This window comes from Amphiura filiformis, chromosome 3, assembly GCF_039555335.1.
Source record: "Amphiura filiformis chromosome 3, Afil_fr2py, whole genome shotgun sequence".
In the NCBI taxonomy this organism is placed as follows: Eukaryota; Metazoa; Echinodermata; class Ophiuroidea; order Amphilepidida; family Amphiuridae; genus Amphiura; species Amphiura filiformis.
This window is the reverse complement of record NC_092630.1, coordinates 52,794,824-52,820,016: the sequence shown is the minus strand read 5'-3', so window position 1 is coordinate 52,820,016 and position 25,193 is coordinate 52,794,824. Positions and strand designations below refer to the sequence as shown.

General features: G+C 34.2%; 1 protein-coding gene across 2 annotated transcripts in view; it reads left to right on the top strand.

The window, feature by feature from the left end:
- Positions 1-25,193, top strand: part of LOC140148711 (major facilitator superfamily domain-containing protein 4A-like) — a 182,291-nt gene that overhangs the window by 144,051 nt on the left and 13,047 nt on the right. For both annotated transcript variants that reach the window (XM_072170752.1, XM_072170751.1), the window contains exon 6: positions 3,912-4,088. In XM_072170752.1, the coding sequence (XP_072026853.1) occupies positions 3,912-4,088 (177 nt within the window). The remainder of the gene's footprint in view (positions 1-3,911; positions 4,089-25,193) is intronic.

Below are 25,193 nucleotides of genomic sequence, written 5' to 3'. Positions count from 1 at the left end.
TTTGAGATTGACTATGTGCTAGGTTTGTAAATCATTTGTAAACTTTATTCATTACAAATGTTAGAACACTTGTCCAGCTGATCTTATTAATAAAATGTCTTGTATACAATCCAGTGCTTTCTGTTAACCCTAACCGCATACGGCATAAGATCTTACGAGGATGACGCAATCACCCTAAGTCGTATATATATGCACAGAATCGCTGGAGGAGGAGGCCAGCGAAACCCCATGGCTACCTGGTCGGTGATCTTATCCTTGGCATGCATGGGGTCTAAGGTTCAATTTCCAGGGGTACCAAGTGATTTCTTTGTTCATCTTCTCTCCTTTTTCGTTCCTTCTTTCACTTCCGATAGCAAGAACCTATGGGCTGTGTTAGGGTTAACCTAACTATTATCCCAGTTAAAAGCAGCATTTGTTAAGACATCCATTTTAATTTCTTTAAGCAGTGTCGATGACCTGACTATTGCATCTTCTATCTGTGGAAGGCTTCAATTTGTGAAATGAAATTTATGTTTAGGACTTTTTTGTATTATTCCACAGAGGAATGCCATAAAGACTAGCTAGGAAGATATGATTTAGATCTAGTTGAAATGTAGTAAAATTTAGATTGATAATATCGACTTTCGACATCTCTTATGCTTCTGATGATTCTGTTGATATTCTGGGATATTTTCTTCATTCTGAGGTGAATAGTTTAATGATTATTCTGATGTGAGATTCATCTTATCTTTCACTCATCAGAAGTGTTAAAAATTGAGAAACCTACATGTCCACAAATAGGTAATTTACTGGTAATAAGGTCAACTAAAACCCAGACTTTGCAATTAAGTTCCACTGGTCTGATTGATGTTATATCTGCAACAGATAGTTTGTTATTGTAAATTGTTGCAGGGTATAGATTTTGATAAGAAACACAGAATCGATTCTTGTAATGATTTTCGTAAGATTCGGTTGCGCGATGCAACTTCTCACATGGATTTTGATTCTCGTAAACCAAGACGAAATCTAGGCCCTGCAGTGTGTGTAGATCACACAAATTCTGTATTCACATTTGAAAGTTGTGAGAAATTTTATCATTAATATAATCGGAACTTTGCAAAACACTCACAATCCAACTTATTGTAAAGTAATCAACCCTTTACTCAAACCTACTTCCAAATGCCACTCAACGAAATAGCAGTACTTAGAATTCAAACCAAATAGGAAAAAACTTATTTGACCTATTTTTGTGAGAATAAATACCTATCAATGTGTCTCCAAACTGACTCAATTCACTCGCATATTTCATGCGATTCATGACAAAATTACCCTATATCTGGCTATAAACAGCCACAATTACAGGAGTCAAAAATACCTCATTTGCATTCATGTCTACAAGTCACCTACTTCTATAGTTCATGATAAGTGTGATTTTTATATTATTTCTCAATGTTAACATTATGCTACAGGCACCACACCTTTCATCTAGATAACAAGGCACTGAAACGAGTATTGTATCAAATATCCCGTATGATATTTATTCATATGTGATTCAGATATTAATGTGTATTTTTTTTAAAGAAGCAGGTTGTATATCGATTATATTTGGGTCGTATTACTATTAACATGGAATACAACATTGTTTGAACAGAAAAGTTAGCTAGATCATACTTTCTGTAGACTGCATTTTCTGCAGACTGCATAATGATTATTGTGAGATTATGTTGTATAATTATTATAATTTTCATGTTATGAAATATCTGACAGTATATTTTTTTGTAAATTCATTTTATACAGTTTTGTGTTTCCTTAATGAATTTGCTCACATTCTTTCAATCTTTTGTGCTCATTCTTTCAATCTTTTGTTCACATTCATTCAATCTTTTGTTCTCATTCTTTCAATATTTTGTTCTCATTCTTTCAATCTTTTGTTCTCATTCTTTCATTCTTTCAATCTTTTGTTCACATTCTTTCAATCTTTTGTTCTCATTCTTTCAATCTCTTGTTCTCATTCTTTCAATCTTTTGTTCTCATTCTTTCAATATTTTGTTCTCATTCTTTCTATCTCTTGTTCTCATTCTTTCAATATTTTACTCTCATTCTTTCAATTGTTCTCATTCTTTCAATTGTTTGTTCTCATTCTTTCAATCTTTTGTTCTCATTCTTTCAATATTTTCTCATTCTTTCACTTGTTCTCATTCTTTCAATCTTTTGTTCTCATTTTTTCAATCTTCTGTTCTCATTCTTTCAATATTTTGTTCTCATTCTTTCAATCTTTTGTTCTCATTCTTTCAATCTTCTGTTCTCATTCTTTCAATATTTTGTTCTCATTCTTTCAATCTTTTGTTCTCATTCTTTCAATCTTTTGTTCTCATTCTTTCAATCTTTTGTTCTCATTCTTTCAATCTTCTGTTCTCATTCTTTCAATATTTTGTTCTCATTCTTTCAATATTTTGTTCTCATTCTTTCAATATTTTGTTCTCATTCTTTCAATCTTTTGTTCTCATTCTTTCAATCTTCTGTTCTCATTCTTTCAATATTTTGTTCTCATTCTTTCAATCTTCTGTTCTCATTCTTTCAATATTTTCTCATTCTTTCACTTGTTCTCATTCTTTCAATATTTTGTTCTCATTCTTTCAATCTTTTGTTCTCATTCTTTCAATCTTTTGTTCTTATTCTTTCATTCTTTGTTCTCATTCTTTGTTCTCATTCTTTTAATCTTTCTCTATCCCCTATTCTGGTATTTCCTCTTTGGTTTATCACCTTCTATCTCTGTCCCAGCCTCTTTCTTTTGGTCTCTGTACTCAACTATTTCTCCATCATAAATATTTGCCCATGTATCTCTCTTTGGTTTGCCGTATTTCTCTCTTTTTTCCTCTTTTTCTCTTTTCCTTTATTTATAGCTTTTACTCTCTTTTTACCTTCTATCTCTTCATTGCACTTTTTGAATTCTTGACTTACATTTTCATTTCACCATTTAATTTAATTTTTGAGCTTTAAAAAAATTACGCAAGAGTTACTACTTGATTCATTTTCATCACACCTTGCCCGGTCAATGACCGCTCATTCATTTCACAGTAAAGTGGATCCTTGATTAACAAATTTCTTGTGTCATATTTGTCTTAAAATGCAATTCATTAATTTGAGCAATTTGTGTTGCAGTGAACTCCTCTGGTAATGGCTAACTTTTGAATAAATGAATAGGAAGTGTACACCATGATATTCATCACATGGTAGTTGATTATTTACTCATTTGAGACTACTTGAATATGTATTGTATCCTCTTCAGTTGGTGCTGATTAGTTCAATCACATTTTTAATGATTTGTGTCTTCCAATTTTATAAGGAGGTATTCAAGGCAACAAATGAATAAGTCAGTGGATGCAAAATGGGCTATTCCAGTTGAAATCCATACTCCCTCTGTGGAAGACATGACCTTAATCTTCCACATAGGGAGCATGAACTTCGAATGGGATGACCTGAATGGGTCATTTGAAATTCACATTCCCTGTGTAGAAGATTAAGGTCATGTCTTCTCTACGGGGTGTATGTATTTAAACTGGAATAGTCCAATGCCCCGACCCACATCTTTAAGCCCAGTTTCTTAACAAATAAATAAGTGATAATAACACTTTGTCTCAAATAAAGCCATGATAGGAAATGTGCAACCTCAAATAGATTGTTCTTTGTCAATATCACCAATAAGAAACGCATCATTGAAAAGACATGCATCAAATGCAATCAGGTTCTGCTTCTTTAGGGAACAAAATCAGAAGTGTGAAAAAAAGAGCAAGAAGTCTTTCCGTCTTTCACACAATGTCCTAATTTCCTGTCAGATGCTCTAGGAATCAAACATGGTGATATCAATATTTTTATGATATATAACTGAATTGTTAACTTTTCTCTTTTAATCTTTCCTTATATGCTTACAGTCAGCATACGGTGGCTTTATATTCGCTTATGCCGTCAAGAATAATGCCATTGTATTATCGTCAACGGACGGTGCGTACATCACTTCGGTCTATTGGGGGAGCTTTGCACTGGGTCGACTCATTTCTATACCCATCTCAACGAGAATATCCCCGGCGGCCATGTTGCTTTGTAATTTGGTAAGTGCAAATTGGAAGTGACAAACAAAGAAATAGTAAGAATATACACACACTCCCGTAAGAATGTCTTTCTATCTGTGTCACACATTTGCTTTGTATGACAAATGAAAAAAATAAAGAAAAACAGGTCCTTAAATCACATAGGAATTAATCTCCTGTGAAATGGAAGCAACTGATCAGGTTTCTATTTCTCTTAACAAAATTGACAAGTTCATTCAATTTTATTCCTGGAATTTGTGAAAGGGAGGAGAGGCATTCAATTTGTATTATTTTCTTTATCATGAATGAAATTGGAAATTATAGTAAAAAAATGTGATGATTTATAGTAAGCAACATACAGGCGTAAACTCACAAGCTTCTGTATTCTTTACAGTAGCTTGTGTAAAGTTGTACAGGTGGTTTGCAAATACATTTGCTTATATTTTGTGCTTGTTTGTTTTTGTTGTGTGTGTGCAAGTTTGTAAAATGTTTAAAACAATGATATTGGTTCATCCATAACCGTGAACTGGGGATGCACCTGCAACTGGGGACAGGGTGGGGTCGGCACAACCTGTGTTCCTATTCAATAAAATGGTGATTGTGCCATATGTCTACCTCATTATTGCTTGGAAAGGGAGGGAGGAAGCACAAAATAAATCTTCCAGTATAAAAACAGTGTTATTTCCCACTCTGTCCACTATTCACATGCAATAGACCGTTAATATCAAGTGTCCCAACAATTTTCACACAAGATTGTAGGTTTGATGAAGTGTAAAAAAGGGTTGATGCTCAGAAACATCTTCACAGGCTTAGCTAAGTGCAGTGAATATTTCCTTCCCTCTGATGCATAGGTGATGTTGTAGCTTGTAAAGGTTACATTGGGGCACTCCACACTGGATGCTAAATCCACATCAATGTGGACTTATCCAGATCAATATGGGCTTATGTAGTGAATGTCTGCACAGCAGTAGCGTAGCGTCATAGGGGCACAGGGGCATATAGGAAAATTGCCAAGAAACGGCTTGTGTCCCCCCAATCAGACCCGGTGCCCCCAATCATGGTTGGTGCCCCCCCATATGATAACCCACGCTACGCCACTACTGCACAGTGCAAATTTCACACAGTATTCACCGGCGTGTCCAGGATCTTTTCCTGCGGGGGGCTCAGCCCCTCTTTCAGATTTATGTGGGGGGCTTGATGGCTAAAATTGCCAAAAAACGGCTGATTTTACATGATTTTTAACAAAGTGCGGGGGGCTTCAGCACCCAAAGCTCCCCCCTGGACACGCCACTGGTATTACATTGATGCAACATTTCAAAGCGAATTGTATTGTATAATTGCATGTCACGGTTGTATGTACAATGCGTAACAGAACCAATGCGTAACAGAAGTATGCCTTATATGGTGCATTTCAAGATGCTTTAAAAGTTGTGCTGAATGAGTGTAGCATTTAGACATTCACCACACAGTGTAGTATTGCATTACATCTGCTAAGTACACAATACAGACCAAGGAAGTACCAATTGGGCTTTTACATTTGAAATCCATACACCCCCTATGGAAGACATGACCTTAATCTTCCACATAGTGGTTGTGAATTTCAAATGGAGTCACCCATTCAGGTAACCCCATTTGGATTTCTCACTCCCTGTGAAAGATTTATGTCTTCCATAATGGGTGTAATGATTTCAAATGGAATAAACCAATTTGATGTGCATTAATGTGGACCACTACTTCTATGTAGAGGTCTCCATTATTAGATATTTCGGATTAGTGGGTTAGCTGCCAAACTTTGCTAATATAACATGTAGATATTTACTTACAGGAGTATTTTGTGATCCTAGCATCCTCTTTGTATAACATTTTTCAATAGATACATGAAAAAGGCTTATTCCCAAAACTTCAATTGATTCCGATTTTGCGTTTGCGAGTTATTTATGATTATGTGTATTACATTGCTCTGTAGGCCACTGTGTTGAATTATGTTTCTTTCTTTGCTTATGCATTCATTATTTCTTTGTGTGTAATGGGTAGTCAATCATTTACTTATTTTTAAATAACTTTCAAATGACCATTAATTAGATAGAAATCAAGTTAAAATCAATTATATTGCATAGCGTATTTGGTAAGCATTCATTACAAGTCTCAATTTAATAACAATATCAATTTTTATTGAATTGCAGCCTTAAATTAATTTGCAACGGACAATATAGAGTTTCCTGTTGTAATATACAGTTTCCTGTTGTATTATCTATGTCATGGTATACAATGGAGAGAGAGTTTCTGTAGCTCCCTTCCCTTGATACTTCTTAGGCAACAGGTCTCTTGACTATAATTTGAATGTGTATATCTTGGTTTTATTAGTCACACAAGTAAATACTCTTTCATATTGAAAAACAAGTGTCTGCTTTTCATGTAATTTAAAACTGTTTGTTTGTCCTAAATCTTGCATTACATCCAATTTAGTAGTCAAAAACTGATGCAAAAAAGTAAATAGCTGCTTTCCTTTAAAAGAACTTTTTTCACACACATCAAATATTTTAAAAAGTTGCTTTCTTTTTCTAAATTTGCTTGTGTCTAGAAGGCCTGTCTCCAGATTCACAAATTTGTGTGATATATTACTAACTCCAGTTGAGTACTTTTTTCCAGCAAGTTAAAAACATTTAGTTGATTCTATTTTACGTAGCAGCTATGATGTTTACATGCCCTGTTGTGATGAAACAGGCCGCCGGGAAATCACTTTGGAAATGGAGAAAGAGTAAACACAGAGGTTGCGAAAAACACTATTTGTCTAGGAACGATCACCAATTTGTAATTGAATCTGTCACTGTAGCATTAAATTGCAAGGTATTCAGAATACAAATACAGACAGGAAAGTATACATATTCAGATAAATTGGGGGAATTTAGACCAAAATCGTACATGGTGTGTTGCCTATAGAAATATGTTGAAACGGGTATGTCTAGACTCTGTTAGTCCCTTAGGAGAGGGAGAATATGTGCACCACAGCAGGCGTTATCATATTAACACTTAGGAAAATAGAAATAATGCTAATGGATTTGATCAAAAAGTAGAGACTGGTGCATCATATTTTAATCATTAACAGATTAAAAAATATAATGGTTCCATACCGTATAAAAGTATGCTGGGTTTGGTGTATGTGAAGGACGGACTTATTGACTCGAATGATAGTTGAGAGAGGTTTGATGATCAAGACTGGTTTATATTTGGTTACAAATATAGGCCTAATCAACTCATGGAGGGTGATATCAAATGGATATTTTGCTGTCTTCAGTAGATAACAACTACACATGCACATCCCACACACACATGACTATCCTCACACTCAAATCCACAAACAGTCAAAGGGAAGTATAAAGAACAAATTTATAACATATGTTTAATTTCAGAAACTGCTATCTACTGAAGATAGCATCAAATTGTCTCCATATATGAAAATATATCTGTTGCAAGTTGTTGGGGTTTTTTTTGTTGTTTTTTTTATAGTTTTTCCCAATTTATCTTGGATAACATCTGCTTTGTGATGTGGTTGTAGTACTCACCAATCTAAGTTAAATTGCTATACTCTGTTCACAGTGTTCAGTCTGAAGTATAACCAGGGATTCAATTTCATCACACTTTGTGGAAATGAAATGAAATTCTTGCACGTCTATCTATAGATCTGGCTGCTTTAAGGCACTGATCAATTGAGACTCAATAACACTTTTTAAACGAAGTGTAGAATATATGTGGGTGTAGAACAATCAATGATAATGTGTGTAGAATGTGTGTGGTGTTAGGACAATCAATGATGATTCCTGCAAATCTATTTTAGGGGAATCTGGGGAGAATTAGTAAAGTTCTTGCTATATTTTGAAGCCTTGGTGAAAAATACCATGATATACATGGAAAGTGTGCTAAAATTAACAACTTTGCTGCAAGTCACACTTGTATAATCAACACAGCCACTCAAAGAAGACAGTGCTTTTCTCCCACTTTACTCTAGCACTCAGAATATTGAGAATACATTGTGTTATTATATAATATCAAAATGGGTGCATTGATGGGAAGAAGTTCCCTCGTACTTCGGATGTAAAAGATATACTTCCTGTGATTAAATTGCAAAAGCAGTATTTCTATCGCCCAATAAGCTAATCATGCCTAATGATACATGCATTTCTATTTGAACATAGAGTATTTCCATGGGAAATCTTGAACTCATGACAGCAATGTTACCTGTAGAAACATGCTTATAATGTATCTCCTTGTGGTGACTTTTATAAAGTCACAAGAAAGGAAAGCAGTTCTTGTAGAGATCCAATCAAATACTTCATTTCCTGTCAGGAAACTTGTTCACAAATTGTATTACTTGCATATTGTTATCAGTGAATCTAATTTTGAGTGATTCTCTCTGTCTGTCCTTCTTGTATGTGTTTCTGTTTGTCTGCCTATCTTATGTCTGCTATGGTGTCTGTTTGTTTGTTTGTTTGTTTGTTTAAATGGTTGCTCCATGCGGAGACACACTTTGGTCCTGATGGGACCAGACTCAGACAAAATGCTTAATCCTTGTATCTTAACAATATTCATTTACCGTTTCGTCTTCGGAGTGTATGCTGAGGAAATTTATATTAATTTCACAGTTGGATATTATATGATTCCTAGTACTGATTTTCAATGAAAATAAAATGTAAAAAAAGAATTAAGTATGAAAGTACAATGAAAAGATATATTCATCATGTGTATTAGTTCAAGTAGACCAAAGCAATTGCATATAAATGGGAAAATGCAACTTTGCTGGTATAAACATGCAGGTGTACTGTGTTGGCTGAAGTATATTCAATCCCCAGCATAATGGGTTGTGTTTATTGGGCTATTCCATTTAAAATCCACACTACCCCTGTGGAAGATTTTGGAAATATCTTCCACAGGGGGAGTATGAATTTCAAATGGAATGAACACATCGGCTGCTCCATTTGAATTTCAAACATCCAATGCATGTCACGCCGGCGGTTGTAATATGGTACGACCCTCTGGCGTGTGTGTGTGTGTCCCTTGCACGCGCCCGTGTACGTAGTACTGTGTTGACATCGCATACAGCGTTCGACTAATATTTCAATTGTAATAATAAAACGCTGATTCAGGCGGTTTATTCAAAATCTCGGATTTTGACAAAACTACAGCACCTAAAGTCTTGATTTTTGCAGAGAATCTTTGTTTACTAAAGTACATTACAATCGTGTAAAAACCTGAATTTAAATTTTTTTTGAGGGCGTTCTCCTCAGCAAATGTTATAATATGGCTTTAATGTGCTAATTCCAGTTGAAATTCATACTCCCCCCTGTGGAAGATATTTCCAAAATCGTCCACAGGGGTAGTGTGGATTTAAAATTGAATAGCCCAAATTTGTACATTTGTATAATTTGTTTATTTGACATTAGATAACAGCAACAATACTAAAATTTGCATATGGAAAAATTGATAGGAAAAATATTTATTTTTAAACACAAAAGTCAGTTAATCCTTGTCATCAACTTTATAGTGACGGTTCCTGCCATCACCACACCAAGAATTGCTTTTTGTGACCTTTTAAAAAGTTTAATATCCTATGGGTCTTTGTTGCTGGCTTGTAAACAATTATTTTCTTTGTTATTGGCAGCATTTGCAATCAGAAGTACCAAATTAATAATATTTCTTGTTGAATAATAGAAACAATTCAATCTATTAAAGGAGATGCAATGCTCTTAGATCTTGCCGAATTCAAGGCATTTATACTTGATTTATTTGACTTGCCATGCTGATGCTAAAATATGTCACACGTATCAACTTGGTTGGCAAACTGTCTGCTCCTGGTGGAAATTTGTATGTGAAGTTCGTAGTTGAAATTGATAGGTGATCAGAGCCAGTTAATTGTGTGAAAACTGGATAGTCTGATGTCTTGATAAACAGTTATCTCCCCATATTATATTGAATTCTAACACCATCCATAGTCCATAGTTTTGACTGTCCAAATGTGAAAAGATCTGCTCCATTGGAACCAAAGGCATTTTTGAAAATTGAGTTACTATAATTCATTACCTTATACAAACATTAGGCTATCATGCACTGAAAAATCAAAGGAGTTTTGTGGTGTATATTTTCTAGCTTTTTAGTCCATATTTTTGTCTTTATCTCAATTTCAACTTTGCTTCCTTTGGTCCCCATGGACCAGATTGTGTCACAAATAGCATATTATGAATATACATCATTATAGCATATTTTGTGCTGTTGAAATTTTCAGCATACAAAGCACAGGGACTTTGCCTGTTGGTGAATGATCTGTGTATTAACTTTGTTCATCTATGATAGTGACACTTCCATCAAATGTTGCTTTAATTCTGGTTTTGATATTATTCATTTAAATTATACAGATATGATGTCATTCTTTTACATGATTGCTAAGGTGTAACTTTTCCCACATGCTCAGGGGACGTTTGAATATCTCAACACTGAAAATCTGCCAACCAACACAGAATAACACAATTCCATTTTAATAACTCCTCTTTACTGATTCCCATTTGGAACCTAGCACACCAATGTACTTCCTGTTAGGGTTTAATTCCATTTTAATTTGCTTTTTCTCATTGACAATTGCATCGCTGATTTAGTGCTAATGCGACAACATCATCCTTTATGGAGACCTCAATGCCCCGCTTGAGATTAACGCTTGGATCGTTGTCCCAGTAGATGTCAGTGACTAAACACCCTTTCTAAATTAACACTGCCAACCAACCTTTTTGCCTTTACCTTGCAGTCATTTCCCAGGGTTATTGAAACAACAGCTACGTTCAACTCCTCACTTGGGGCAATTCATTCACCATATTTTTTTATACTTTTGTTTTATGACATTTCTGCTGTGATCATTTTCCAGTCTATAGCCAGCGTTTTTCCTTATAGGTGTAAAAAGCCAAATTTAGTACAGCTTTAAAACACCACCTGAAGAAATAAATCACATTAATGTTTATTTGGATTCATAGCGAGTTATTTTCACATGTGCCTAAGGATAGATTGAACTTACGGTGGTTAAATTTGCTAAAAAATAAAACGTTCATGCGATTATATTACGCCATTACGTCAGCAAAATGTTTGAAATGCTAAGACAGAGTGATGTAGGTACTACTGATAATCAAGCCTAAAGATTTGTACAAGGTGTAATATCAGTCTATGCACTCTAGTTTTCAGCAAACAGATTTTGTTTTATAACCAGTCATTAAAATTAACATAATACAGGAAGAAAAGGGGCAACATTTTACCCTATACTTGTGACTCTGAATGCTTAAACTTCAGCCAAGTCTTTGAATTTTGTGGCTGTAAACATACAAAATAGCAGGTTTTAACCCCTTTTCCCAAAAAGTTACCAAACATCAAAATTTGACTTTTATTGCCATTATGTCAAACTATTGGATTAGGATTACAGTGTGTTTTATATTTGGTAAAGCAGGATAATAATATTTTAATCCAAAAAAATTACTACTGTATTTTTCTGGAATGCGGAGTAGCCGAGTGTACGCATGATAGGATTTAAACCAAAAAGAGGCGGGTATATAGGCAGGTAGTGAGGTAATTTTGTTAATGGCTTCTCCATTGATTTTTGTTAATGTGGTATTATTGATGCCATTTTGATGTTTTGCCCTCAGTACTTAGAAGTCTAGCTTTAGCAGGATAATTCACACTGTGGGTTATGCCTAGCTAGCTAGGGCGTAATGCCTTTCAAATTAGTGTACTGTTTACCAAATAGAAGTCGGGTGATATTTCAATTTATTTTTAAATGACCCAGTTGTCTCAAGAACCAGTGAGCTAATGCTTGGTTTGTTTGGACTCTTATCAATGCACTTTATCTCTTATCTTTTATAATAATGAAAAATGTGTATAAATTTTTCTTGTAATTATATTTAAATTTGCCCTATAGTAAAATTTCACATTAAGTAGTCTAGGTTAAAGTATAACTAGAATATTGCAATTTATCCTGTTGGGTGATTCATGGTTTAATGGAGAGTTAATTGCTGCCGTCTTTATTTACCAACAATTAGAAGGTGGATTGATGAGTTAAGGAATAGGTGTGATTTATGTAGTGTTTGTGATTCTTAATTTACTTTAATTTGATGATTGTAACATAGCTAGCTGCATCCAACTCAACTTTGTGGATTTAATTGTAACAAACAATACATGTCAGGAGCGAAACTGTGGAGGGAAATAGATGTTATTGACATGGTGTGTACTTTTATAGTCTTTTCATGGCAGTAATAATCCTGCAAGTCAAGTGTTATCAAGTGAAGATAGTATTCAAAGTCTATTTAAGTTAACAATGTGGAATATGTGACATATAGCCCTATATGGAAGATGACACAATATTGTACATTGAATTGTACATGTTGTTATATGTCATGTCTACTGAATGACATTACAATGTTACTGAAGGTAGCAAAATTATATTTATTGAAGATAAGAGATGAACACAGTCTATCAGCTGATGTTTGCAATCTACTGACAATAACAGTGCTTTCTGCTGAAGATAGCTGATGCTATTTATCAAAGGTTGCACAATAACTATCTACTGAAGATAGCAATGAACAATTATGAGGATAGCAAAGTAATATATGTTGAAGGTATTGCAAAGTTGCTATCTACTGCAGATAGCAATTTACAATTATGAAGATAGCAAAGTAATATATGTTGAAGTTCTAGCAAAGTTACTATCTACTGAAGATATCAATTTACAATTATGAAGATATCAAAGTAATACGCCTAGATGTTGGAAGGTATAGCAAAGTTACTACCGGTATCTACTGAAGATAGCAATTTGCAGTTATGAAAATAGCAAAGTAATATATGGTGAAGGTATAGCAAAGTTACTATCTACTAAAGATAGCAATTTACAATTATAAAGATAGCAAAGTAATAAACACAACCAAAAAAGAAAGTCTCCAGTAGTTCCATCCCCATTTAATCAGATTCTGATGAGTTTATGGCAAAATATTTTATATAATAATTTTCTATACACTCTCCTTGAAGATTGATACCAAATTTGATATCAAAAGTTTAATCATCGTGAGCATAGAAACATTTGTTTGGAAATTCGTGCAATTTTAAAAATGACATAGGGAATTGTATCACGTAGCAGAGATAGCGTGAGTGCCAAGAATTACGTCGCCTGAATAGGCCGTCAGGTTAAAGGTTTGCCCATGCATGCCAAAATGCAAATCAAATACCCGCTCTTTCAATTGTATGCATGAGCAAGGGTACAATGATTCCTGTCTGGGCATGCTTCAGGTCACATAATAAGCTGATACCATGCATTGATTTTTGCGTGGTCAATTCGTAATTTGTCATTTATAAAATTGCACGAATTTCCAAACAACGGCTCCTTTGCTCATGATGATTAAACTTTTGATATCAAATTTGGTATCAATCTTCGCAGGAAAGTGTATAGAAAATTATTATATAAATTATTTTGCCATAAACTCATCCTAATCTGATTTAATGGGGATGGAACTTGGAGACTTTCTTTTTTGGCTGTGTTTATATATTGATAGCAAAGTTACTATCTACTGACGATAGCAATTACAACTATGAAAATAGCAAAGTAATATATGTTGAAGGTATAGCAAAGTTACTATCTACTGAAGATAGCAATTTACAATTATAAAGATAGCAAAGTAATATATATTGATAGCAAAGTTACTATCTACTGACAATAGCAATTTACAATTAAGAAAATAGCAAAGTAATATATGTTGAAGGTATAGCAAAGTTACTATCTACTGAAGATAGCAATTTACAATTATGTAGATAGCAAAGTAATAATGTTAAAGGTATAACAAAGTTACTATCTACTGAAGATAGCAAAAGAACAATTATAAGGTAGGTGGCAGTGTACTTTCTATTGAAAGTATCAAAGTGATTCATCTACTGAAGATAGTCTACCGAAGATAGCAAAGAGTAAACATTTTCAAATTTTTCAATGACAGCTGCTGTTTGTTTATAATAATATTTTGAGGTCATGCAGCTGTTGGGTCACTTGGGTGTAGCAATTAAACTAGTTGCACTTTGCGTAATGCGTAACACAGTCACTGCTCACATTATGCTTTATGCTGCCTACGCACCTGGGGCACTTCACCTGGATTTCCGAATGTTTCTGATGGTCATTAGAAAAGGTCTATACTGCAAAGGCAATGTGAAGGCCACATAAGATTGAGACAAAATAGTTTGATGTGTATATTAGAGTAATCCAAGCAGTTTTCATGTTTGACCCCTGCATTATGTATGGATTAACCCCCTCCCCCCTCCTGGATTTAGCCCACACTTTTGGAAGGCTCATATGAGCTCATTTTATTCTAAATATCTAAATTCTACCCTCATTATCCTTCATCTGCTCTCAAGGTCATGGTATACCAAAATATAACTCTACCACAAATACATTTAAATTTGTTTGATTTATACAAAAAATTATAATTAAATATAGATTCCGGAATTATATCATTTATGCCTCATTTTTATGAAGGCGAAAGAATCTTGAATAGCAAGTTAAAAATACTGTTTGAACGCTATTGTATTTATGCAATTAATGGGTGGAGCATAATTGTTTGCATTAGCCAAGCCCATTATTTAATATCAAGCTTTAGTTCTATTTGATTGGCATAGTAATAATCATTATATCTCTATTATAGACATAAGAGTGCACTTGGCCTCACACAATTAGTGTACTAATTATATATATCTTTCCACCTAAGTTGGCTCTTTTAAAATGTCAAGTTTGGCATGATTATGAATAATTTTTGTTCAAGTACCTTTTACTTCATACATTTAGCAGGTGATAAATTGAATAGAATTCACAACTTCTATATCTGCTATAAGTAGCTACTAAACTATATCTGTTATAAGTAGCTACTAAAGCAATAGCTAAGTATATTGAATTTCTTTGATGAAATAAAAAAAGTAATCTTTTAAAGATTTTGTAGATAAATAGAATAGAAATGAAAATGAACGTTTAAGAATTGGATCAGTTGATTGGGTACAGGCTAATGCCGATATATAATATTCCATCCACCATGATGTTTTCAAGACTTTAAAAGCTTGTGTAATGTCAATCTTGATATGATGGCCCTGATGTCCTGGGTTCGATTCCCAGATGGGATCACTTTTCCTGTTTGCCCTTAGGTGAAACTCTTGAAATATATACTGAAATTATTGGGCTAGTAATAAGCATTCCTACTTTTGTTTCTATGTTTCTTGAAATTATATAAAGGTTTGAGAAGATTATTATCATTTTGTGATTTTCTTTTGCTTGATATTACTTTAAAAAAGTGGGTTACTCATGCAGCTGTGTTTAAAGTTCAATCATTATCCAATAAAAATGATTGTATGTTGCAGTGCCAGAAGTAACACTCTTTCTCATTGGTTGATCGCTTGCTCATTGCCAGTGAACTGTAAAATTGGCCCGAATGTTACATTTTGAAAAGAAGACCACAGGAGATAAATATAGTATGAGGATCGTGAAATATTGATAAGGTGCAAATTTGTTGTGGGGTTGACTTACAGCCATATTGTGACCAGATTGGCTAAAATTCACATGAATAATGCCTGAGGATACTAGTATATTGGCAAGGGATTGGCGAGACCTTTAGGCTGGTGGTTTGTGATGTACAGACCTAGTTTATAGGTTAACTGTTCTAATGGGTTTCTTGTCAATCCAATTTGGTCCACGAGCCCAAAGCTTTCCAAAGCTTGTTGCAACATGCTGTTCATTTGAAGTGATAAAATAAGATTAGATTGTAAGATTGTAGAATAAAGAACATAATGCCTACTCCTAATAGTCAATGTTGCTTTTGTCTTTTGATTTAAGACAATGAGCTAGTGTCATTAAGACGATGCTAATTATGAAGCTGTTATGTAAGAGATAAAAATCTCTGTAAACAAAATTAATCCTCCATAATTTTTTATTCTGGTGATTGAATATAAATGACATTGTTGTGTGTTTTCTATGCGCCACATTCCGGAGTATAATTTCAGTCCAAATTTTTTTATCAGCCCAAAGATTATCTTTACAGAATTTTCAAAAGAGGCGATTGTATACATTTCATACACTCCTAGATAGTGAGAACCAATCAGAGCAATCGTTAATAAATTACTAGCCGTGCATAAATGTTGTATAATTGCACGGGTGCACACTCGGCGTAGTATGTGTAGTGCTTTCAGACGCGTTCATTTTTCTTGCGGGTGGATGCATTTATATTTGCTTGCATTTTTTGACATTTTTTGTGACACTTTTATTATAAAAATAGCAACAATCACAGGACTCGTGTATGAAATAGGTTAATAAATGCGTATTGCTCGAGAAATTGTACAAAATAATGCACTTGTACTGAGATGTTGATGCGTCTAATACACTCCCCCTTCGGGCCCGTGCATTAGACGCATCAACATCTCAGTATGTGTGCATTATTTTGTACAATTTCACTCCCAACAAGTGATACTCTTGTATTAACCTATAATTTACAAGATCTATCCAAATTATTATTTGGTGAGTCAATTGTAAAATGACTGATTCTTGGACTATGTGACAAAATGTCTATCCCTGAATTTTGTGTTGTGTTCAAAGTGTTCTATGTAAGCAACAAATCTACTTTGACCCAAATTTGATAAACATTTGGACTTGCCATTCTTTTGTTAAAACAATCCATTCAAATTGAGTTTGTATGTATAGTAATTGACGTTTACAGGCATATTATGGAAACACAATTTGTAATCCAGTTACATGATGAAGATAAGAGTGATGGATTTCATCATGTAAATTACAAGTTATAAAATGTGCAGGAACCTAAAATAAAATAAAACTGGATTTTGATTGACAAATTTACTTTACTTCCCTGTCAGATCTTAAGAAAAAGCGTATTCACAACATGAAACATTTACCATCTTTGATGATGGCTATATCAAAAGTATTCTCATTTTATCTGATGCAATAAAGTTAGAAAATACAACCTGAAATGATGCAAATCATCTTTTATGCTGACAAACTAACAATGATAGACTGTAATTATTATCATTATAGTATGTCTCGTCTCAAGTTGAGAATTATGCCATGTTTGATTTTGCAGTGGCCGACCTGAATCAGTGCGTTTGCGCAGGTGTGTCACCAGTGTATGGACTAACTGCCCTTATATGTACCTGTAAACGCCCTGCGGCACATGCGATTTATATCTGCCATTCAGACCTGCCAACTGTCCCTTATTTTAAGGGACAGTCCCTCAAATGATGCAAATTTCACTTTAAAATAAATTTTGCTATAGCATTCTCTTTAGTCTATTGTGATCAATTTAGACCTGCAAAACCTTTCCTGAATTCCGAAAATATTGCACACCTCAAGTCTTTGAATTTGTCGGTACATGGTTTGTGTACATGTACAAGGTTTAGGCCTCAATGTCCCTCTTTCTGACTAGAGTATGTTGGCAGGTCTGTGCCACTGCAAAATCGAACACGGCGTTACTCTTAACTTGATACGAGACACACTATAGATGACTATCATACATTAAAGCAATCACTGCAATATGTTTATCATAATGAGTGCTCAATTAAGGTAATAACCAATGTCTGCTGGTATTAAAATGGTGCTTGTGTGACCTCGGCACAAATCCCGCTACTCATCTCATCTTTGGCATTTCCTTTTTACAAAACATCTTAATGGAGTCTTTCCCCGCTTGTCGTCAGTACTTGGAATTATAGGTAATTACCATATCACGACATTTGGTCATAAAAATCCCATTTGGTTAATAGGTGCACATGGATGACAAAGTGATTAGAAATGAAGTCGGTTAAAATTATAGTCTGAATCCTTCCCCATTTTATTCTTTTTCTTGATTTTAGCGTAAGATTGTCAATATGGAGGAGTTGTCCTGCCTTGAATGTAAATATAGAGGAGAAGTTATGAATCCTATATTAAAGAGCTACATGATACCTCACCAACAAGCAAAGTCCCTGTGAGAATGAGAATTATTGCATATTCATGAGGGCAGATCGTACGATTGACCATGTTTTACAAATTACGCACATGCTGCATGCCTTCACTATTACGGGACAAATAATTACGAAAGAAATGAAAAATATGTGGTATCATATGTGACATTTCATGTAATTAATGGTCCTCATTAACATTATGTTGCTGGTACTTTGCCAGTTGGTAAATCATCTGTAGTTATTATTAGTCTATATGGAGAAATAAAGTTTAAACTTTGTGGGAAATTAATTCTGAGAAAGAGTAATATTTATCAATCTGAATAGGCAATGAAGCCCAAGCATGAGCCACCTAAAAGGTTGCATGAATGTACAGTGTGTAAGTGCAAAAGGTCCCTCACAGTGATTGTAGTCAATGCATGACAGCAAGTGCAAAAAGGTGTCCGACAGTTGTAGTCAATATCTGTCAACAAGTGCAAAAGGCTGTGACTGATTTGTCAGCAACATCTTCTTATTAGGAGTTTCCAACTGTTAAAAAGTAAGAAAGGATTATCTTGTCAGTGATGAGTGAGATGGGGAAAGTTGTGGATAGTGTAAGTCTTTGAACTACTAAACATCCGTAATAACCATGTTTGATGTTATGATTTTCGATAATAAATGCAGTTTTCAAGGATTTGTTTCAAAATACGTCTTCATTATGGAAAAATTCACCAATTCAAAAAGATGAATACCTCAGCATATGCATATATGTGACCTGCCACCATGGAATGAGTGTAGAGTCACAAGTTAAGAGTAATTTTGAAATGCCCTGTCTGCTGTATTGGTGGGCTTTGCTTCCTTCGTGAATGGACCATTGTGTCCTTGTTCACAAAGGACAGGCATACTTATGGCTTAAACAGGTACCTGGCAGACACAACCATCAAATCAGTCAGCCTGGATGTCTCGAAACTACCAACTTGCGACTTTATTCTCACTTTGTTATGGCAGGTCACATATTGTGTAGATTGCATTCTTTTTTGCATCAAACAAGGTACCTCAAAACCTTGACATCACTATCTTAGATCAGCGCATATTTACTGTACCCGGGAATTGCATTAATATAAAGCAACCATCTTCATTAATTTTTGTGTTTAGGAGACAATAAAATATAATACAAATCGGTAACAAATATTGTCATTAATTGAATGATTTAGAATAGTCTTTTTGTTACGCTTGACTTCAGGTAGAAAATGTGCAGGAAAAATATTTTGATTGCTTTGTTTCCTCTTTTGAAAAAATAACATGATCATATCAATATATGATATATTTAAGCAAAGTGAAGAAAGCAATGTGCTATCTATTAAAGATAGCAAAGTGCTATCTATTAAAGCATATGAAATTACTATTTACTGAAGATAACAAATTACCATCTACTGAAGATAGCAAGTTACTATCTACTGATAATAGCAAATTACAATCTACTGAAGATACCAAAGTGCTATCTACTGAAGGTAACAAATTACAATCTACTGAAGATAGCAAATTACTATTTACTGAAGATAGCAAATTACTATCTACTGAAGATAGCAAATTACTATCCACTGAAGATAGCAAATTACTATCTACTGAAGATAGCAAATTACTATCTACTCAAGATAGTAAAGTACTATATACTGAAGACAACAAAGTGACACCTAGTACCTACTGAAAAAAGCAAAGTGCTATCTATTGAAGCATAGGAATTTACTATCTACAGAAGATTGTAAATTACTACTGAAATAGGAAATTACTGTATACTGAAGATAGCAAATTACTATCTACTGAAATAGCAAATTACTATTTACTGAAGATAGCAAATTACTATCTACTGAAGATAGCAAATTACTATCTACTGAAGATAGCAAATTACTATTTACTGAAGATAGCAAATTACTATCTACTGAAGATAGCAAATTACTATCTACTGAAGATAGCAAATTACTATCCACTGAAGATAGCAAATTACTATCTACTGAAGATAGCAAATTACTATCTACTCAAGATAGTAAAGTACTATCTACTGAAGACAACAAAGTGACACCTAGTACCTACTGAAAAAAGCAAAGTGCTATCTATTGAAGATAGCAAAGTGCTATCTATTGAAGCATAGGAATTTACTATCTACAGAAGATTGTAAATTACTACTGAAATAGGAAATTACTGTATACTGAAGATAGCAAATTACTATCTACTGAATTAGCAAATTACTATTTACTGAAGATAGCAAATTACTATCTACTGAAGATAGCAAATTACTATCTACTGAAGATAGCAAATTACTATTTACTGAAGATAGCAAATTACTATCTACTGAAGATAGCAAATTACTATCTACTGAAGATAGCAAATTACTATCTACTGAAGATAGCAAATTACTATCTACTGAAGATAGCAAATTACTATCTACTGAAGATAGCAAATTACTATCTACTGGATATAATAGTAAAGTACTAGTTACTAGAGAGAACTAAATTGCTATCTACTGAAGACAGCCAATTGCTTTCTGCTATTAGTACTCTCTGCAGTACACACACTTTTAAAGTTAGTTTTATTTTGATATATTGTGTAATGCTATAAAAAATCATCCTTGTGTTGTACAAATAATTTAATTTGTTGTACAAAAACCCTCTGAAAATATTGCTTAAGTCTCTAAATATCCCCAAAGAGCATTTGGCTTTGTAAACTAAAACCAGTGGATTCTTCCCATAGGTACAGTGTTATATTTGAAATAAAGCCATCAATTTATAAGGAATTTGCGGTGATCTTGCACAGGGATTTCACTACAGGACATTGTTCAAACACGTCTGGGTTCATACATTACAAAAATGTCCACAAAGTGATTGGAGATGATATTTTGATGTTTGTAATTTGAAGTGACAAATCTGTTGCACTCTCCAATGCACAAACTAGGTAAATGGATAGATAAAGGATGTTTTAAGTAAAGCTGTCTGCTGATTGCAATAAGTCATGACCTGTACTTGGCAATTTCATCAGCAAAGTAATGCCATTATAATATTATCATGTAGGCTAGTTGACTATTCCCTCCTTCATGAGCGAAATGTAAACCATGATGGTATGCAGTGATTTCTCATATTGAATGCATTGATATGTCCAGGAAGAGTGAAGTTTTGTTTGATTCTTTTTTTCAAGAAAGTATATGAAATGGACAAACCAGAGTAGGGACAGGACTAGGACTTGAATGGCTCAACGATTAAGGAATCAAGCTAAGACCGAGTGTGATAATTGTTTCAATTCTAAGTATTCTTTTTGGTTTATTCAAGAAGCTCAAAATTGTTACAGCTGTTGTTATAGTGTACAAAAAATAAGCATACTTGTTTTTATAGTAGAAAGAAACAGTTTGTTCTAATTGTTATACCATTGCCAATTTAATGATCTTATATGATTAAAGATATCAAACAAAAACAAGTATTGCAGAACATACGCAAGGCATGTTCGTGTTCATATTCTTACATAATCTATATCTGATTATTTCATTTTCCGATTTAGCTGAACTTGATATCGCTCCATAGGCCGTACTGATTTAAAAAATGGTCATTGACATAAATCTCCTGTCACGTTTTTACAATTTTTTTTAATGTAACAGGCATGCACCTGTTTCATAAAGAGAGGATGACAATATTCACTTATTGTTAATATAGGGGGAATAGGATTTCATGATATGCCACTAGTAAATCTTTTGGCTTAGATTGAAAGAGAAACGTTTTAGGTATTCAACAAAATCAAAACCAAACACCAGGAACAAATATTTACTCAAACATGTAGTTTGGCTAAAATGTTTGTTATGAAAACGTAAAAAACACTCAAGTATTTGAACAGCTTCAGATGCTATCTGTCGGCTAGCCATGTAATCCTCACCTGGGATTTGATCGGTTGTGGATCTAATGCCATCCCAGTATCCTTTGCTTAATTATTTGGGCTTCTGCTTTTGTTCCATGCTGTACATGTGATTAATGGGAAATGCATTTCATTCCCAAGCATAAATATCAGTTAAAATTTCAGCATGTCATTTCTTGATACTGATATCTAAGCTTGTGAAATCTTTGAATGTGAGCTTGCAACATTTCAAATCATTTTTGGTCATGTAGGACAATTGATTGACCTTTTCGGTAAATCCCATAAGCCTTTGCAAGTACACCTGAGATGTCATCATTTGCCGTCAAATGACAACATCTCCAGTGTACTTGCAAAGGCTTATGGGATTTACCGAAAAGGTCAATTACGTAATCTCAGGTAAAAAGAAAGACTGGTGAAATGTAAGATGAGAGATGATTCAGTTCCCAGACCTGTTCATTCTTTTACTAAGACAAGAAATTGATTGCATCAGCAAAGCCTGTAACATTTGGAAAATATGTGATTCAGTCCAGCCATTCATTAGCTTTGAAGAATCGGTACATTGCATAGAGGTTGTGCATATGACGTATCATACCGTACAAATGGCGGACTTCTCAAATGCATTCAACAAAAGCATGATTGCAATCTACCGCGACAGTTTGTCTCACACACATAACAAATGCACTACGATCAAATAGGTTGATGGCAACATTTGATTGAATGGATTGCACTGTGCCATGATTACGGTGAAGGACACCTGTTCAAATCCTTTGTTTGGAGCCAATCGATAAAAGCATGCAGGGCTTCTATTGCTTCCTTCAATGCCAAGACACTCAACTTATAGTACTTTAAACAAAGCCTTTTTGTTACAAAATGATACCAATATGATGGGTCATGCTGCACCTAAGATGAGTGTCTCAATGCTGCTGTTGTATTGCATCATGGGATAGAATGATTCGTCATGTTAGGATTTGCTAGCTGTTGTATCCCCTCCTACACAACCTGTCATACGTTGTATAAGGATCAAAATGTTCATCTGGATATGACACGCTTGACATTTGATATCCTTCATGCCCAGGCAAGAGACCTTGCAACAATATTTTGTCACGTTTTAGGTTGTTTGTGATATTTGTTTATTAGTTGTGTTAAAGTGGGTTTTTTTTTATTACGGGTAGGTACCATGTTTGACCTCATTTCTAAATAGGGACACTCAGATCTCTGACAATCTTAATTTGCATATTTCTTTCGGTTATCATGGTGTAGATTAAAATGTTTTTCAATTATCCTTTTCAAAGCATGGCGTACACAATAGGAGGGCAGTATTCAATATGGGTAAAACCTGCCATATTCAAAAGCCTGTACCCATTTCGTGCAGCGCTATCCTATTGTGTCCGCCATACCTCATAAAAGGCTAATGTCACTGAACTTCAGTGCATGTGTTATGCTGCTTGAATATTTATTGGATGACATGACACTTGTCCGATTTACAATGTTAGTACTGATTTTGAAAAATGTAATAAATCAGCCTGATCCTTTTGTATTAAGCCTCTTGTACTTTTCTATGCATGCCAGTGATCCAGCAATGGATAAAGGTAGTGTTAAGTGTAAAATAACGGTCAAAATCATGAAAACTCAAATCACTGATCGACATTTCCTTGTGATCTCAAGAAGATTTAGACTCAATTTAAGATTCAAAATAATTCAAATATCACCAATAATATGTCATGGTAGATTTAAACCCATCATAAGTGTGTGTATATCAATTAAGTTGTTGATGCTGCCACTGTTTTCATGCACTCACACTTCAAGCCTTTATCAATTACGGTGATGTCATAAATGCTCATATAGCTGAGACCCTGGTTTCTGTAGGTGTTTTTATAATGGTCAGCTCATCAGTGGATGTTTTGACAGGCAAACAGTATTGAAACGGAAGCATCGGTTAATATGTCAAACAAAGTAGGCTAACATGCCATTCCATTTTATTGGCCCATTTTGCTGTCATTAAGTCACATAAAACTGTGTGCTTTTGGTGTATTCACAAAAACTTTTTTTCTTTGACCACACAAGTTTGGTACACACATAGTCATGGCATTAGGCAATTCCAGTTGAAATCCATACACCCCCTATTTAAGACATGACCTTAATCTGCCACACAGGGGATGTAGATTTCAAATGGAGCTATCCATTCAAGTAAACCCATTTTGAAATTCACACTCTCTGTGTGGAAGATTAAGGCCATGTCTTCCATATAAGGGGTGTATAGATTTCAAATGGAAAGGTTCATTTTCTTTCATACCTGTATAACATAATTAATTGTATTCTGCGCTCAAAAGGTATCCGTACTCTTAAAACAAAAGCAATATCTTTAAGACACTATATGAAAATTACCAAATGAAGTAGTCAATAGATGGGGAACTTTTTCTATGGATAAGGATACCTCATCTGCATGTTGGAACTTTATTTTCCCAAGTTATACCAATTTGAATGAAAAAAGAGGGCATTTTAAAAGTGACAAAGTGAATGCTGTCACAGCTGTAATGAGCCTGTTGCAAAAACAGGTGGGAATTGTCCTGAAGGAAGAAACATCCCAAATGTGTCACTTTTGATATGCTCTCTTTTCCCATTCAAATGTGTAACTTGAGGGAATAAAGTTGCATAGTGCCGAATGAGGTGTCAACATACACATTACAAAATGATGTATCTATTGATTACTTTATTTGGTAATTTAGGTTTTGTGTCTTTGAGCTATTGCTTTTATTTGAAGTGTATGCATACATTTTGTGTGCAGTATATATTACAACACTTTTCAAAAGTTAATGTTATGTAATCAATGCATGTGCCATACAGTTGTTTTGTGGCCGAATATAAAGAGAACATGTTTATTACATTTTTGAATCTGTCAAATATTGCAACCAACAGTTCATCATGGCTGGTGTTGCAATCAACACTATTCTAACTGTGCATATACCTATGGTTCCACCTCCTCACACATGCCAGAGAAAGTCAGAAACTTCATACCTGGGGGACCTGTCTTATCTGTCAAAATTGTGGATGTTCCTAGTCATCGAGTCACTGAAAAAGTGAAAAATGTTCCTATTTTTGTATTCATCAGAAATGGTTGAAAATTCCTAGAATATTAACTGTAGATATTCTTATTTACTCTCTTAATAAAGACGTCTCTGTGTCTTTATTTTACTAGACCAGACTGACATCTCAGACTTGTTAAGTACCTTTTAATGTGCACATATTCTAATGTACTAAACAATCATG